The sequence below is a fragment of the Sphaerodactylus townsendi genome, linkage group LG10, assembly GCF_021028975.2.
Source record: "Sphaerodactylus townsendi isolate TG3544 linkage group LG10, MPM_Stown_v2.3, whole genome shotgun sequence".
Taxonomy (NCBI): Eukaryota; Metazoa; Chordata; class Lepidosauria; order Squamata; family Sphaerodactylidae; genus Sphaerodactylus; species Sphaerodactylus townsendi.
In genome coordinates, this window is record NC_059434.1 from 35,920,991 (window position 1) to 35,939,423 (window position 18,433).

At 46.1% G+C, this 18,433-nt stretch overlaps 1 protein-coding gene across 1 annotated transcript in view; it reads left to right on the forward strand.

Annotated features, from left to right (window-relative positions):
* GPM6A (glycoprotein M6A) overlaps window positions 1-18,433 on the forward strand; it is a 186,854-nt gene that overhangs the window by 133,652 nt on the left and 34,769 nt on the right. The window contains exons 6-8 of the mRNA XM_048508732.1: window positions 1,083-1,159; window positions 3,401-3,466; window positions 4,274-4,304. Coding sequence (XP_048364689.1) covers window positions 1,083-1,159; window positions 3,401-3,466; window positions 4,274-4,304 — 174 coding nt within the window. The remainder of the gene's footprint in view (window positions 1-1,082; window positions 1,160-3,400; window positions 3,467-4,273; window positions 4,305-18,433) is intronic.

Here is an 18,433-nt window from a genome sequence, read left to right on the forward strand (position 1 = left end):
GATCGCCTGTTGGCCGGTGCGGTGCGAACGGCTTTGCGGGTATCCATGCGTTAGCAGTCCTCGATCCCCTCTCCCACTCACCTGCGTGCCCGTGCATTGGCCGCTGGCCTCCTAAGACCCTCCCTCGCTGTCCTCCAACCCCTGGAGGTCAGAGGGCAGCGTGGGCAGGTCTACGGAGGCCAGCAGGGCGATGACGACGACGAGGTGAGTGGGAGAGGGACGGGGAAGAGGCGGCTCCATGCGGAAACTACTTAAGGTTTATAACAGAAACTACTTAAGGTTTATAACAGTGATTCAAGCATGCGGAGCCGCCTCTCCTGCGCCGGCCTCTGCGGGGACAGTTCACACGCTTCTGTGCGAACGGCCCCCACCCTTGCACCGGCAGAATTCCTGCTGGCGCAGGGGCAGCCCAATGGCCATGCGGAAAGGGCCTAGGATTGCATGGGGGGACTTTTACAGCATCAGTCAGAAGATGCTGGATGGTGTCACTGTGGTGGAAAGTTGCTGGTGACACCCATTTAGGCTTCCAATTTTCAGTGGGTCCACATCCTACAGTCTTTGACTGTGTTGCACTTTAAGCACCATTTCTGATGCAGTTTTTCACTTGTCCAACTCTTAATTCTTTGGTTATACGTATCATCCACTTTAGCACCACTGCATCTTTTAAGCTAGTTGGATAGCACCATCTTGGCTGTATAGCAAGTTTGGTTAGAATACAAAGATAAGTTCTTTGTGGCTGCCTCACAATTATGGAACTTTTTTAATCTGAAAAGATCCTGGGAGATCAGGGAATGGATCTTCCAAGCATTTTAAAATATTCTCTTTACCTGCCCCTCACATTTCAGGACTAACAACGATTAGAGGAGGGGGTATAATCTCAAGGTAAAACCATACAAGCGTAACAGGCTAAATTCCCATCCAAACTGGGGTCCCCATGGCTGCAATTTATTTTATAAAATGCTGGGAAATCTGTTCATGGATTTACCATTTTCCCAGCTACTTTGTCTATAATGTTCTGACTATTTGAAGCAATTTGGTGCAACATATTTTGACAGTCCACTGGGATTTTTTATCTGTTGCAGGTATTGTAACAGTTGGAGAAGACAAGAAGATTTGTTCCACATCTGATAATTTCATTAGAATGTGTGAATCTACTGAGGTGAGTAACAGTGCAATTTATGAGGGTGGGTGTGGGTGAGGGAAGTACAGTGGATACGGCATGAGGTCACACTGATGCAAGTGCTCTGTGCACTGGTAGGTGAAAAATACTCCAGCAGTGGGGTGCCATGCAAGTCTGCAGCACCTGAACACAGAAACTGCTGCTGCGCTTGCTCTCCTCCACCACAGGAGCCCTTGTTGGCATGGATTGGGCTGTTTCTGAGGGTGGATCTGACTTTAGCTGGCTCCCACAGGGTTTTCAGACTGGGAATGTCCCCTGTGCCAATAAGTAATTTACATTACCTCAAAGTGTGGCACAACCCATTGAGCTGCATAGGGATTTTGAGGTTGACCGGAGGAACTTGCTGGTTTTGTTGCTCCCCATGCTACCTGAAACTTCTTAGGAAGTCGCGTGTCTGTCCCCAGTGCTGTCACTGGCTGCTGCAAAACTCCCCTGTTGCATGGATTGCGCTGTAAAAGTGCTAAAGGTTTTGCTAGTGGAGATAAAAAGAAATGGGCTCCCATTTTGTTGACACTTGAAGGGAGTAATTTAACTGAATAATGATGATAGCATTCTGAAGTGGTGCTGGCACAGAACTTTTAGACAGAAGACCAGGGTGGCAATACAAGACAGCCAACCAGCTGCTTAGAGCATCATAATTTGAGGGCAGGATCACAGGAGGATGAGACAGGCATGGCTCGTGATTAACACTGCATCCCAGACTGGCCCCCTTGTGGGTATTGTTTTTGAGAGAGGCAGCAAAGACACACCCCACAATTCCATGTCTACTCTGATCATTACATTTACAACCTTTTCTTGATGAAAATGAAAGGTATTAAGAAATTGGCCTCAGCTGTTTCTTTTTTCCTTTCAAGGTTTGGTTCAGGCTTTTTGGCTTAGCTTAGTTACTGAAAGGCCCTCTCTGGGAAATTAATGTCATGTTGACTTGCAACTTCCAGAGAGAGATGGTATAAGATGCAAGTGACATCCTGGGGCTAGCAGTTTCAAGGCCAAGGTCCCAGAAGGAGTTTTGCACTCACATTAGCGGAAGGAACCCTGGGTATGGGGAAATTGCTTCATTGTGAATACCCTGTTTCCCCGAAAATAAGACATCCCCTGAAAATAAGACGTAGTAGAGGTTTTGCTCAAGTGCAAAATATAAGGCATCCCCCGAAAGTAAGATGTAGCAAAGTTTTTGTTTGGAAGCATTCCCGTCGAACAGAACACCAGAGCATGCAGCTGTGGGGCAGAAAAATAAGACATCCCCTGAAAATAAGACATAGCGCATCTTGGGAAGCAAAAATTAATATAAGACACTGTCTTATTTTCAGGGAAACACAGTACATGTCAGCTGCAGAGGTATGTGATCACATATCTTAGCAACACAGCTGGTTGGCCAGGATCAGACCAGCTGCAGGCAGCTTGGCAAAAATCAAGACCATTCATTCTAATTTGGCACTTCTAGCCATCCTTTTGACTCTAGGTTGAGCCTTGTGTGACCAGAACACTTGCTTCTTTTTGTGAACACTGTGTTTCGCGGGGGATGGGTAGTGACTGTCTGCATGAATTCTTCTGTTTCTTCACAGATGCTTATCTCTGTGTGTCTGGCCACTGAAGGCCGAGTGCTCGCCTCAGTGTTCACACACAGTGTGACACACAGTGTTCACACTTCTGCTTCTGAAAACTTCTGAAACTACTTTCTCTGAAAGGATCGGGTACTTAGATAAATCATTAGTTATAATCTACAAAAGATTGTCCCAGACACTTTGGGAGTTTTACATTGCAGCATTACAATTTTCCCTGGTGTTCTGGTGCAATGCAAAGAGAATAGGAATATTGTGTGTGTGTGTGCACGCGCACGTGTGTGTAAAGTGCTGTCAAATTGCATCCAATGTATGGCAACCCAGTAGGGTTTTCAAAACAAGAGACTAACAGAGGTGGTTTGCCATTGCCTCCTTCTGCATAGCCACTATGGTATTCCTTGGTGGTTTTCCACCAAGTACTAGCCAGGACTCACCTTACTTATCTTCCAAGGTCTGACGAGATCAGACTAGCCTGGTCACCTAGGTCATGGCAGAATTTGCTTACTAATGTCAATAGTGAGTTCACTGTGTAATTCTTCCGAACGTCAACATCAAGGCAATTACTTGTACAAGCTGAACTGTGCATTGTGATTTGTATAGTATTTTGATTTTCAGGATGTTTTAAATTTGCAACTTGCTTTCATTGTTCGTTTTGCAGCTGAACATGACATTCCATTTGTTTATTGTGGCGCTGGCCGGGGCTGGAGCAGCAGTCATTGCTATGGTAAGATTTAGAAAGCTTTATCCTCAGGGTACAAGTCATAACATATAATTCCAAATCCATTTGTGTTTGTTCTCAATATTAAGGAAGGTAAAAATTGAATGTTCCAGATTTTTATGGTACCATCCATATTTTGCATGTTTTAGAAAGGAATAACAACAACTTTTTAAATATATGTGTGTGTGCTTGGGCACACATGCATCATGTTATGAAACCTTCTGCACTTATCTAATGCAGCAAACTCTGCAGCTGTTTCTGCACAGACAGAAAACAGCACCCTAGGGACAGTAAAAATACTGTCCCTGTGGTGCTGTTTGCACTGCTGCCGTTGCTGCAGTGCAGCAGCACCTTGCTCACCCCCAAAATGGCACGAAAATGCTGCTTTCAAAACTCGCTTAATGAGCGACTTTTTTGAAAAGCAGTGTCTTCCACCTGGTGCCAAGCGAACGGCATCAGATGGAAGGCAGCGTTTTCCACGCTCCGCTTTTTCTCCCCTCTTACCTCCTCTTGGCTGCTGTCGCTTTAGAGAGGCCAGGGGACAGACCTCCTGTTTCTGGAGGCATCACCATGGCTACGGGAGCGTGTCCCCTGGCCTCTCTACAGCTATGGCAGCCGAGAGGAGGTAAGAAGGGGAAAAAAACAGCGTGCCCCATGCGAAGGCGGCCACATGGGCTGCTGGGGCACCAGGGTTGTTTGCAAATGGCCCCGGGGGGTGCACCAACTGCAACTATGTTAATGCAACCCTGCTCGCTCACCCATGCAAAAACAGCCTGTGTGTCAGACTTGCTTTCTTTCCATTCTTAATGACAGCACTACAAGAATGACTGTCCTGAGTTGTGCAGTGAGTTTCAGGGGAGAGTGAGAATTAGAACCATAGTCTCCCCCAATTCTAGCCTGAAAATCTCACCACTACACTATACTAGTGATTGGAAATCACAGAACAGCTAAGATATCTTTTCTTTGGTACATTTCACTTCATTGAAAACTTGGTTTTATATTTTGTAAGCTGCCTGGAAGTACATGGAAAAGAGTGGTCACAATGTTTGATTAATAAATAATGGATACATCAAATACCTTTTTAAAATTCTGTTTTTAAATGTTTTTAAACATAAATACACAGTTTATGAGGATATTTGTGTAATCCAGAAGGGAGGGACAAAAGGTCTCTGGAGGTAGTGTGACCCCAGCACCCAGCATTAATGCCCCTTATGCTAGCATAAGACACAATAATGCTAGCGCAGAGGCACTTATGTCAGTGCTGGAGAGCCATGCGACAGCATGTCACCTGGGCACCAATGCTGTTGTGGCACCAGTGTTCCTCAGGCAAAGAAATCCATGTCAGTGGAGAAGGGGATATTCTCAGGGGCAGAGCCAGTTTTTGTCATCTTCCTAAGCCCTTTCAGCCCAGGATTGCCTCCTTTTGCCATCATGAACTTACACCAGCAAAAAGGTAGACACAGCTCATGGAAATACAATAGGGAATTTTCAGGGTGGTTGAGCAAACTTAGCATTTCATTTGCAGGCCACAGGACTGCAGTCCACTCTGGGAGGTGGCACAGTTGTGCCTTGGCTGCCCTCAGGATTGCACTGCCTGTCTTATTCTGGGAGGTGACACAGTTGTGCCTTGGCTGCCTTCAGGATTGCACTGCCTGTCTTATTCTGAGTCAGAAAAAACAATACATCTAGTCCTGCATTGGCTAGCAGGAGGTCTCTAGGATTTCCAGTCACTGAAAGGTCACTTACAGCATCTGTTACCTGACACCTTTTGATCGGAAATGCTGACTGAACCTAGAAACTTCTGCGAGCAAAGCATGTCCTCTACCATTGATCCACAACCGCAATGCTGACAATCTATTAAAGGACACAGTCCATTTGATTTTGTATAAAATGGTTTCCAGAGGCCATTTTCATACAATCAAAATGGGTAATATCTCTCCGTTTTTCATATTAATTTCAGCTTTGATTCTGTTTCAGAAGTTTTCCATCAAGCAGTAATCTACAGTAATGTAAAATTGGGATATTTCTCACTTGCTTGAGTTAGCCCGCTTAACCACATCATATTTTAAAAAATAGAATATTGTTATCTTCCATAGGAAATCTATATTCTGTCAACTCAGCTATTACATTTAATACTTTGTTTTTAATAACTCCATCAATAATGGGGAAAACCTGTATCTAGAGACCTACATTAACATCTTCTGATATTAGTTTGATAAATATGATTTCTCATAGTAGTCAGATACGATCAACACAGTATTTTGTGGAAATGCTGTACTCATTAGAGACAGCCAGTTGGGACCTGCAAGAAATTTACAAGATGTAGCATCCTCTTCTCCTCCCTGCTTTTCCTTCATTCCCCCAGCTCTTATCTTAGTCACTCTTTCTCTCACACACAGGCCCCTTCCACACATGCAGAATAATTCACTTTCAATCCACTTTCACAACTGTTTGCAAGTGGATTTTGCCCAGTAAAATCCAGTTGCACAGTAAAATTCAGCTGCAAAGTGCATTGAAAGTGGATTGAAATTGCATTATTCTACATGTGTGGAAGGGGCCACACTGTTACTTTCCCCCACTCTTTCTTTATTCATCCTCCCTTCTCTGTCATTCTTTCTCCCTGCATATGAAAGTTGTGAGGGGAACTGGTTTAGGCATCTGTCCTCTCCCCACTGCTGCATTTACCTGTACCTACCCCTTCACTGCTCTGGCTAACCAGCTGCATGCTCACCCGCCCAGCAGTCCAGCTGTCTAGCTGAGATATGGTAGTAGCTTCTGCAGCAGCAGAACAGCTGGAAAGCAGGGACGTTGGCATGGCAGATGCTTCCACTCGTCCTTGCCTACTCTTCAAAGCACAGTGGCAATAGGGATTGGCTCATGCACTCATCCCCCCCCTGCTGCTGTGCCTGCCTCCTCGTCCATTCCTCTCTCCACTGTTGTGGATGCCCAGCTGCATGACACCCCACTCCGCCAATCACTCTGCTTTCCTACTTGGCTGTTTGGCAACCATGTGTGTGTGTGGGGGGGCTCCCACTGCTTCTTGTCCTCATCCCAGGTAGCAATGGAGGTAGGCAGTTGGAGATGTGTGTATGGGGAGGTACTCTTCTCCTGCCTGGCTGTAATGTTGATTTGAAAGCAGATGTACCTGTGCAGGTAACCCTTTTTTGCAGGGGGGGGGGGTCCTTATTTTTTTGGCATTTTTTGGCATTTTCCTGCAAACCTAGGTGAGGGGTCCCCCCAAGTTTGGAGAAATCTCTCTTCCATCAGTGTAACTTCAATAAGCAGATTTAAGTATCTCCAGATGGGGCCATGCTGACAATTAGAATATATTAGCGCTTCTGGATTTTGGATTATTCTGTACTGTGTATGACAATTATTAATTTTCCTCATGTCTTTTAAATATATATATATATTATCAAAAATACAAACCAAAGACAACAGATATGTACATAAACAACCACACAACATCTACATCCCTTGTTCCACTCACATGAACACCGAAAACTCTTCACCAGCAGCTGAACGTTTATTTCTGATTATGCCAAACTTTATTTAGTTACACAATTGTCAGTTCCATTCTTGGAATCACTCTTGACCGTAGAAGGCCTGTGCTGGTTGTATCTCCATTTTTCTGGTAAGCAGTTAACTTCTCTAGAATATGGATCTTCTTTGTTTTTGACAACCATATCTTAGGGATATTTTTTGGTTCCCATTGCCTGGCAAAAACTAGCCTGTCTATGGTAATCATGTGTAAAGCACCTGTTTCCTAGTCTGTAGAGAACTTCCCATTTTCCTATAACCTTATCTACTTCTGAAAGTGAATTCCTCTTCTCAAAAAGGAAATACAATATTCATTTTCAGTTTTTTGAGATCATGTTTACACTAATTTTACCAATGTGAAATTCTTCACTATCATTTTTGTAAAGCTGAGAGACAAAACACCTGATCTGTAAACACTGGGAAAACTGTCATGTACAGGTCTAATTATAATGCAAGTCCAGGAGCACCTTAGAAAACAATAAGCATTCCCATGGTATAAGCTTTCATGAATCAAGGCTCACTTCATCACATGCAGCCAAATATCTGATGAAGTGAGTTTTGACTCATAAGAACATAAGAACATAAGCACAAGCCAGTTGGATCAGACCAAAGTCCATCTAGTCCAGCTCTCTGCTACTTGCAGTGGCCCACCAGGTGCCTTTGGGAGCTCACATGTAGGATGTGGACTCAATGGCCTTCTGCGGCTGTTGCTCCCGATCACCTGGTCTGTTAAGGCATTTGCAATCTCAGATCAAGGAGGATCAAGATTGGTAGCCATAAATCGACTTCTCCTCCATAAATCTGTCCAAGCCCCTTTTAAAGCTATCCAGGTTAGTGGCCATCACACCACCTCCTGTGGCAGCATATTCCAAACACCAATCACACGTTGCGTGAAGAAGTGTTTCCTTCTATTAGTTCTAATTCTTCCCCCCAGCATTTTCAATGTATGCCCCCTGGTTCTAGTATTGTGAAAAAGAGAGAAAAATTTCTCTCTGTCAACATTTTCTACCCCATGCATAATTTTGTAGACTTCAATCATATCCCCCCTCAGCCGCCTCCTCTCCAAACTAAAGAGTCCCAAACGCTGCAGCCTCTCCTCATAGGGAAGGTGCTCCAGTCCCTCAATCATCCTCGTTGCCCTTCTCTGCACTTTTTCTATCTCCCTCAATATCCTTTTTGAGATGCGGCAACCAGAACTGGACACAGTACTCCAAGTGCGGTCGCACCACTGCTTTATATAAGGGCATGACCAATCTTTGCAGTTTTATTATCAATTCCTTTTCTAATGATCCCCAGCATAGAGTTTGCCTTTTTTACAGGTGCCATGCATTGAGTTGACATTCCCATGGAACTATCAACTAAGACGCCTAAATCCCTTTCCTGGTCTGTGACTGTGGATAGTATCTCGACCCCTGTAGCGTGTATGTGAAGTTTTGGATTTTTTGCCCCTATGTGCATCATCATCACTCTCTTACATTTTGCTACATTGAACTGCATTTTCTGCCATTTCTGGAGCCCACTCACCTAATTCTATCCAGGTCCGCTTTGGAGCTCTTGCGGGCAGAATCCTTTGTGGTTCTCACCACCCTACATAATTTGGTGGTATCATCATCTGCAAACTTGTGCCACCACGCTACCCAGCCCTCCTACTTCCAGGTCATTTATGAATAGGTTAAAGGAGCACTGGTCCCAAAACGGATCCTTGGGGACAATTGCCACTCCCAACATCTCTCCATTGTGAGAACTTCCCATTTACACCCACTCTTTTGTTTCCTGTTTCTCAACCAAGCTTTTTAATCCATAGGAGGACCTTCCCCCTCTTATTCCTTCTTCATTGCTGGAAGTTTTTCTCAACAGTCTCTGGTGAGGAACTCTTTGTCAAAAGCCTTTGAAATCCAAGTAGACAATGTCCACCGTGGGTTCACCCCTCTTCTTCGTCCACATGCCTGTTTTATTAACTCCTCAAAGAACTCTAGTAAGTTTGCCTCTGCAAAAGCCATGCTGACTCTTTCTCCTGCAGGTCTTGCTTTTTCTACACATGTTTTATAATTTTTTATCTTTAATGATAGATTCTACTAATTTTACCAGGAACAGATAAGTCAAACTCGACTGGCTCCTGTAATTTCCTCGGTCCCCCCTAGATCCTTTTCTTAAAGATTGGTGTGACATTGGCCCATCTTCCAGTCTTCAGGGATGGAGCCTGATTTCCAGGGATAAGTTGCTTTATTGAAGTGAGAAGATCCAGCAACTTCATGCTTGAGCTCTTTAAGAACTCTTTGGGTGAATGCAATCTGGGCCAGGGGATTTGGTAACATTTAGCTTCTATCAATGGCTGCCAGAACTTCTTCCTTGTCTACCACTATCTTCTGCTTAGTTCCTCGGATTCTGGGCCTCCTAAGAAGCTTGGTTCTAGGTGCAGGAATTTTCCCTCCACCTCTCCTTCTTTGGGTGAAGACAGATGCAAAGGAATTCATTCAGCTTCTCTGCAAATCTCTCCCCTGCCATCTTTAGCACACACCCTTTGTTCCTTTGTCATCTAACGGGCCTACCGCTTCCCTTGCTGGCTTCCTGCTTTTGATGTACTTGAAGAACTGTTTGTTGCTGGTCTTGATGTTCGCAGCCATGCGTTCCTCATAATCCTTTTTTGCCTCCCTTACAGCTAGCTTGCTTCTCTTTTGCCACCATTTGTGTTCCCTCTCATATTCTTCATCAGTCAAACTGGACTTCCATTTTCTAAAAGACATTTTCTTTTTTCTGATAATTTCCTCAACCTCTCTTGTTAACCATGGTGGCTTTCTTTTGGACTGGGTGCTGCCTTTTCTAACCTGTTGTGTGACTCACTAGAAAACTGGGTTGGCCTCTAAGGTGTTACTGGACTCGATTTTTCTGCTGCCACAGACCAACATGGCTACCCATCTAAAACTATCTCCATGGAAGGTTTGATTATATGATATAGAATAGAATAGAATAACTTTAATGTCATTGTGCACACACATTGTGCCTTGTGTCCACACAACGAAAATACAAAACAGCAAAAATACCTCCTGCAAGGACACAGGCTGGTTCTCCACAGGGAATATTACAGCAGTGGAAGAGAGTAATTGGTGACCAAATTGTTTGTTCCTGACACCAGTCATGCTATTTTAAAAAAATCCTTCACCACTTAATTATTTGAACCCTGACTATAGGAAGCTAAGGTTTTCTCAGAATCGTCTCACTTATCTGCCCTTCAAAAAGAGAAAGCCCTTGCCCCCGTGAGAAGGCCAGGATGGGGAATATCCCTGCATCTACTCTGGATTATCAGTCCAGAACCTCATGGCAATCATACCCTGTATAAAGAACATTTAATAGTAAAGTTGACTTTACTCCATGCATCAGGCCTTGTTAATTGAAGCAGCTGATTCAGGCCCCATCCGCACATGCAGAATAATACATTTTCAGTCCACTTTCACAATTGTTTGCAAGTGGAAGTGGCTCAGTGGCCAAGCATTTGCTTGGCACGCAGAAGGTCCCAGGTTCAATCCAGTTAAAGAGTCTGGCAGTAGGTAATGTGACAGACCTTTACCTGAGATCCTGGAGATCTGCAGCTGCTTTTTGTGGACAGTACACACTGTAATGGACCAATAGTTGGCATCAGTGGCTTCCATGTGGTTATGAAAATAATGAGTGGTAGTGTTCAAGATGGCTGGGACAGTGGAGTTTAAATACAGAAAGATGGACAAATGATTAGATCCAGTATAAGGCAGCTTCATTTTCAATGATTTTGGCTCTGTGGTAAAGCATTTGTTTTGCATGGAGACAGCTCCAGTTTCATTTTGTGACATTTCCAGTTGAAAGGACCAGGTGATATGATAGATCTCTGCCAGACAGAGGTCATAGTTAGAGGAAAGCCACTGCTTGATAGAATAGACAATACTGACATTGATGGACTGATGGTCTGTTCGTGCACTTGCAAGAACTTGTTTGGCATTGTAACAGCTGTTCCTGATCCTCAGTTAACAAAACATATTCAGCTAACAAAACATATCATCACCATAGTGATAATATCCAGCTACAGAATTCTAAATGCTTTCTCCCAACTGTCATATAGATCTTAATTCTTCATAATCTGATTGTAGCAAATAACATTACAAAAATGTACACATCCTAGATTATTCTATGGGTGAAGATAGACATGGTCTCAGTGGTTCTCAACCTGGGGGTCGGGACCCCTCTAAGACTCTCTGCATCAGTGTTCTCTATCTGTAAAATGGATAAATGTTAGGGTTGCGGGTCACCACAACATGAGGAACTGTATTAAAGGGTTGCGGCATTAGGAAGGTTGAGAACTACTGGTCTAAGTTTGGTGAAAGTGTTTCATATATTCTTTCTTGTTTCTTGAAAACCAATGCCTCGGTGTGAAATAAATGTGTTCAGACACTTTTCAGCATATCTTTAGAAGGCCTATCATAGTCTCATGACTAAATTAACCAAAATGCTATAGAATTCTGCTGCAAGAGAAGGTTCCATGGGTTAAAACATGCTAAAACCAATTAGAAAGTACCTTCTACACCTTAGTCTTCCAGTTCTATAAACAATTCTCATGTAAGACCAACCTCTTTTATTGGGCAATTATTCCCTTAATATAAATAGGGAATGTGGCATTTAGCATTAATTTAGCATTGAAAAAAGTTAACAATTGGAGAGAGAAGGATTTGAAAAGGTTATGGAATAAAATTTTGAAACTTATTGGCAAGTTATTATTAATATTCAGTGACCAGATGTTTCCTAGCTTTTTTCCAACCTGGGCACCAGTTGTTCTAGCAACCTAGCAGGTTGTTCCTGATGTCACTGTTGAGGGTTTTTTAAAAAAAATAAAGTTCCAGATCAGCCAGGGTGTTTAGTGGCACCAACTACCACTTGTTTCTTCTACAAGCAATTTTTAATCATAACATTTCATTGTGAGATTATGGTATTCTTTACTGCACTGGCGTTTGGAAATTGTATACGTACTGGTGGCACATAATATAAATTCCTAGTCCATGCTGCTCCTTTCTCCCAACTTGTATCCAAAGTATTCTGGATGCAGTTTTATCTCCACATGCACACTCCCATTAAAAGTTCCTGTGAAGTCATGATCCAGTTTCCTGTGAAGGGTTTCCTCTGATTAATCAAGAACAGTGGTTCTCAACCTGGGGGTTGGTACCCCTTTGGGGGTCGAACGACCCTTTCACAGGGGTCGCCTAAGACTCTCTGCATCAGTGTTCTCCATCCATAAAATGGATAAATGTTAGGGTTGGGGGTCACCACAATATAACTGTATTAAAGGGTCGCGGCATTAGGAAGGTTGAGAACCACTGATGAAGAATGTACCGTTAAATTCCTGTAGCAACTGACAGATGGCAACAAAGATCTTACCTGTTTTCACTAATCTGAACTCATCATTTTTTTGTTCGATTCCACGCTAATAAGGTTTTACAGCTTTCTCATGTAAAAAACAGTTTTTTTTTGCTGTGCCAAAGCTGTAAAACGTGTATCAGGCCTTGTTTAAATAGCAATATGGTTGGCTGGACTAAACCATGAGCTTGGAACACCTATTAATCTTTTGTGCTTGTTCTGAACACTTGATCTTGCTATCTCTACTGACCTGTACAAGGATTAATTAACACTTGAAGTAGCTCAAATGTGAACATGCTGCGTCTGAATCTTTGTTCATTATAGTCAACAAGCAATTAATTCTTGGCTCTTCCAAAAACAATTTTATGTTAGTAAATCAACAGGATAAAAAAAATCAAAAACCTTTTCATAGACAAAATTTAAATCTGCAATATAAAATAAAATGTTCACTGCTTAATTTATCCATGCATGCTCTGGTATCAGATCTGAAATGGTAGCCTGGCACAGAGAACTAGTCAAACTTTCAGCTAAAAGTGAGCATAAAGATTTGTCAATTGAAAGTAGCTATACTATATTTATATGATTCATGGTCGATTCCCCATGGGGAAAATCATCTTGGGATTGGACTGGGACCATAAAGTACAGTACCTTTTGATCCTGGTCTGTCCCCACGGCAGCTGAGGTCTGGAGTTGAAACCAGGATCAGAACCCAGGATCAGCTCTGCAGCATTTTTGCTCCTTGTTCCCGATTGGCTGTTGCTTTAGGGCGGGAATGTGAATGAGCGTTCCCTTTTTTTTCCCCCCCCCCCCCCCGTTAACGGCTATGTAGCTACATCGTCACAAAGCAAGAACACCACACAAACGTGTGCCTATTAGTTGCACAGTCGTGGCTTCGTATGCAAGAAGAAAATTTTTTTTAAAGGTGAGTTCCTGCCCTCTCTGAGTCTCCCATTCTGCGAACGGAGACTCAGGGTTTCCCGACAATACCAGGCTCATCCCAGGATCGTGAGAAAAGATGTACCTTTCTGGCGGTTTCTGAAAATCCCTGGATGAGGGGGGTATTACAGGGCAGGGCCAGAACTGACCCGAATTTGACACAGGAGCTGTGGGGAGTTCTCCATTGTCCCAGGATACCTACCAGGGCTATCTCAGGATGAATTTCCCCGTGTGGAATTGCCCCATGTTAGAGCTAGTGCGGCTTGAAAGAGGCACTGCCTGAAGCTCCTGCTCCTGACCCATTTCATGCTTGTCCTGGGGACCTCCCATTACTGATGCACTGCTGTTCTCCTTTCCAAAGCACCTTGTGTATGGGGAGTCCAGAAAGCTGTACTGGCCATGCACAGCTTGCCATGCTATGTTTAAAGCATCTTGGTAAACAAAGAAGGAAAGGATGTTGGAAGCTCCTGGATGAGATGTGAGGTGGTGAAGTGGTGGAAGAGATTGTGGCAGCTGCATTAATTATACTGAGGAGAAGCAGCATCAGATGCTGCCCCAAAATCCAGTGTTGGAGTCCATCAGTTCACCTCATAATACAGCCACTTGTAGTTAGAGCTTGCATGCCTCCTGTTATTAGTGACAGAACTTGAGATCATATAGATTAACAATGCAATCCTGAATAGTTACACTCTTCTAATAAGTCCTTGACTTCACAGAATTAAAGTAGTATAAATCTGTTTAGGATTGCACAACTAGTATATAACAGACAAGTCACACTGTGTGAAGAAATTTATTGTCATATGACATCTTTTTTTAGCATGTTTTTATTGCACTACTAATGACCCTTAGTTCTCTGTTCATATTAGGGTTTGATCTGTCTGCTTAGCTATCCTTTATTTAACCTGTCATACAAATGATGAAACAAACATTCCACTGTTTTCTCCCCTGTTCCTTTTCCTCCTCGACCTTTTTAAAAATTATGCAGTTGACATTTTTATTTCATGTACTCATCAGATGCTAAAAATCCATAAAAACTATTTGTCTAAACATTATTGACATGAATCTGCCTGACATAGAAGGTTTTTTTTGCAGCATTTAATTGTTTCTTCCTTGGTCTATTTTGCAACTATTTCAAGAAATTAGAGTCCAAGGCAACATCTGAAGGAATACAATGAAGTATTGAGGTCACTGAAATCAGTTTTCCCATGAAATGGTTAGGGTACATAAATATCATCATAAGAAATCTATAATTTGTGAATTTGAGTGTGGGACAGGAAGATTTCTGTCAAGTTAAAAAAAAAAACCATAACAGACAACAATTGATCATGTAGAGCTTTGATGTTAGTTAAAATATGAGAGGTATAGAAGAGAAATGCCCAGCCTGAAAAAGTAAGAAAAACGTTACGAAGGAAAGAAGGGCACTGAGTAGCAAGGCTGTTGTTGCAACCTTCTTTTAAATAGCTATGTACATTCCAATACTTGGTATTTTGATAGAGAAACATTCAACCTCAAAACATTTTAAAATAATCAAAATAAAATACATTGTACAGTGACAGGAATGGGGAGATGTAGTTCTTGTCCCAAACATTGATCAGTGGATGCCCAGGGTAACCACATAACCAATCCACAGAGTACTCAAAGCTCAAGAGAAGAATTAGACTGGGAATCACATTTTTTTTCTAGCAACGCAGCCACAACTCTCTTGGGTTAGGGCAATGCAATTTTCCTACACCCAAATGCTTCCTTGAGGAAAAAAAATGATTCCATCAGGAAAAAAGCAACAATGATGCACATAATCAGCATGCATTCAGTTCTGGAGAAAGATCTCCTAGATGGTGATGCAAGGTTCAGGGGCTGAGAATACAAAGTCAGGTTTCTCATAAGAGACAAATTCAGAGACTTTGGCAGTTCAGACACTTTGGAAGTTTCTGAAAATGAAAAGAAATTTCTACTTGGTGAATGTCTCCCTGAAGGGAAATTCTGCCCTTTCTAACCCAACAAGTCTTGGCATAACACTCAAGGCTATTCACAAAAGTGTAAAATTCAATTATGTAAGAGTCCTTTAGTGATGCTGTCCAGTGAATTGGTACCAACTGGAATAGACAGTCTGCAAACCTCAAACCACCGACTTCAAAGGAAAAAGTGACCTTCTATAAAGTGGACTTGTACACTTTATAGTGACTGACAAGTGATCTTGTACTTGTCTGCCTTTTGTGGAAAGGGCTAATCAGGCTGCATGTAAGAGTGATCTTCCCTTATGACATTTGATGTATCTGCTTGTATCCAGTGGTGGGGTTCAGCAGGTTTGCACCACTTCAGCAGAACTGGTTATTAAAATAGTGCTTGTAAACAACCAGTTGTTAAATTATTTGAATCCCCCCACCAGAACTGGTTGTTAAATTATTTGAATCCACCACTGCTCGTATCATGAAATGAGATGTATTCCAGATAGAGATGTACACCATATAAAATTGTATCTAGAGTCTGAGGAGATATTAATTATCAGTATTTCAAATTTATTTGGGTCTAAAATACTGATTTGGTATCTGGATTTTGGTTTTTTTCCCAAGATTTTGAAAATTTTCAGCTCCTTTATTGCCTGTGGGGGTTTTCTCTGGGGTTTAGATAGCTTGGGGGGGGGGGATTTTGAGCAAATAACACTAAATTACAGCAGAGCTGGTGCATTCACAAAAGATCCCTCAAGGTTTGAATAAATTGGACCAAGGGCTCCAGTTCTGTGGACCTGTGAACAAGGATCCCGCAGCCATGCTCCAATTTTCTTATGAGGAAAAAAAATCTATGCTTTCTCCAGGGTAAGGAATAGCCAAACACACAAGGCTAAGCAACAAAAGACCAAAATCTTCCCAGTGCAAACAGAACCAACAAACTCAACATAATCAGTGTGGCAAGTCCAACACATTTAATGTCAAACCAGAATTTCAAGTCAAATGTCCTGAAGCAAGGGAAGGGACATTGTTTCCAGCCCAAAAGAACCAATGTCAATCCTGTGAATCCCAGCAGAGCCAACCTGGCAATTTTTGCCTAATATATGATACCATTTGCCTGGGAGAACTGCCTCCCTCTTTCCTCTGTGCTGCTGCCTGGGAAAATTGCAAAAAGAAACACTCCCCACCCCCCAAGTTTGGAGCCTTAAAATGTCAGCCCTGGATATTCCTAAGTATTTCCAGGAATATTTGTGACCAGAATACCAATATTAGTACAATTCTCAGACTTCTATCCAGATCCCAAATATACACCAAAAATGCAGCTAAGATATTTTAGATGCATACTTTTAGACCAGATATATCCAAGCACACGTCCTTAGTGCCTGGATGTATAATTCAGCATACACATGTGACATTAAAAGTGTTACTTTACCTGACATGAACCAAGAGAAAAGGGAGGACCTACTTTGGTGAGGAAATAGCAAGAGAATCTTTATCTAGAGCTGCATCACATATTATCATATATTGCAGCTGAACAACTATTATGCTACTGTTTGGCACCACTTTGAATCCTCTGTCTACTGCTGTTGCTTGATACTCTTTTCCTCTTCTCTGCCTGTTGAATCCATGAAAATCAGGAGGCAGCAGAGTTTTAAAAGATCCACAATTTAATTTTTAAAAGTTCATTCTCTGCACAATTAGAGTTGTTCAGAACTTAATTTGGTCCTAGAACTTCTTCTGTTTTCTTGTTCTTCTAGCCCAGGGGTAGGGAACCTGCGGCTCTCCAGATGTTCAGGAACTACAATTCCCATCAGCCCCTACCAGCATGGCCAATTGGCCATGCTGACAGAGGCTGATGGGAATTGTAGTTCCTGAACATCTGGAGAGCCGCAGGTTCCCCCCCCACCCCCCCCCCCCCCCACCCCCCCCCCCCCCCACCCCCCCCCCCCCCCACCCCCCCCCCCCCCCACCCCCCCCCCCCCCCACCCCCCCCCCCCCCCACCCCCCCCCCCCCCCACCCCCCCCCCCCCCCACCCCCCCCCCCCCCCACCCCCCCCCCCCCCCACCCCCCCCCCCCCCCACCCCCCCCCCCCCCCACCCCCCCCCCCCCCCACCCCCCCCCCCCCCCACCCCCCCCCCCCCCCACCCCCCCCCCCCCCCACCCCCCCCCCCCCCCACCCCCCCCCCCCCCCACCCCCCCCCCCCCCCACCCCCCCCCCCCCCCACCCCCCCCCCCCCCCACCCCCCCCCCCCCCCACCCCCCCCCCCCCCCACCCCCCCCCCCCCCCACCCCCCCCCCCCCCCACCCCCCCCCCCCCCCACCCCCCCCCCCCCCCACCCCCCCCCCCCCCCACCCCCCCCCCCCCCCACCCCCCCCCCCCCCCACCCCCCCCCCCCCCCACCCCCCCCCCCCCCCACCCCCCCCCCCCCCCACCCCCCCCCCCCCCCACCCCCCCCCCCCCCCACCCCCCCCCCCCCCCACCCCCCCCCCCCCCCACCCCCCCCCCCCCCCACCCCCCCCCCCCCCCACCCCCCCCCCCCCCCACCCCCCCCCCCCCCCACCCCCCCCCCCCCCCACCCCCCCCCCCCCCCACCCCCCCCCCCCCCCACCCCCCCCCCCCCCCACCCCCCCCCCCCCCCACCCCCCCCCCCCCCCACCCCCCCCCCCCCCCACCCCCCCCCCCCCCCACCCCCCCCCCCCCCCACCCCCCCCCCCCCCCACCCCCCCCCCCCCCCACCCCCCCCCCCCCCCACCCCCCCCCCCCCCCACCCCCCCCCCCCCCCACCCCCCCCCCCCCCCACCCCCCCCCCCCCCCACCCCCCCCCCCCCCCACCCCCCCCCCCCCCCACCCCCCCCCCCCCCCACCCCCCCCCCCCCCCACCCCCCCCCCCCCCCACCCCCCCCCCCCCCCACCCCCCCCCCCCCCCACCCCCCCCCCCCCCCACCCCCCCCCCCCCCCACCCCCCCCCCCCCCCACCCCCCCCCCCCCCCACCCCCCCCCCCCCCCACCCCCCCCCCCCCCCACCCCCCCCCCCCCCCACCCCCCCCCCCCCCCACCCCCCCCCCCCCCCACCCCCCCCCCCCCCCACCCCCCCCCCCCCCCACCCCCCCCCCCCCCCACCCCCCCCCCCCCCCACCCCCCCCCCCCCCCACCCCCCCCCCCCCCCACCCCCC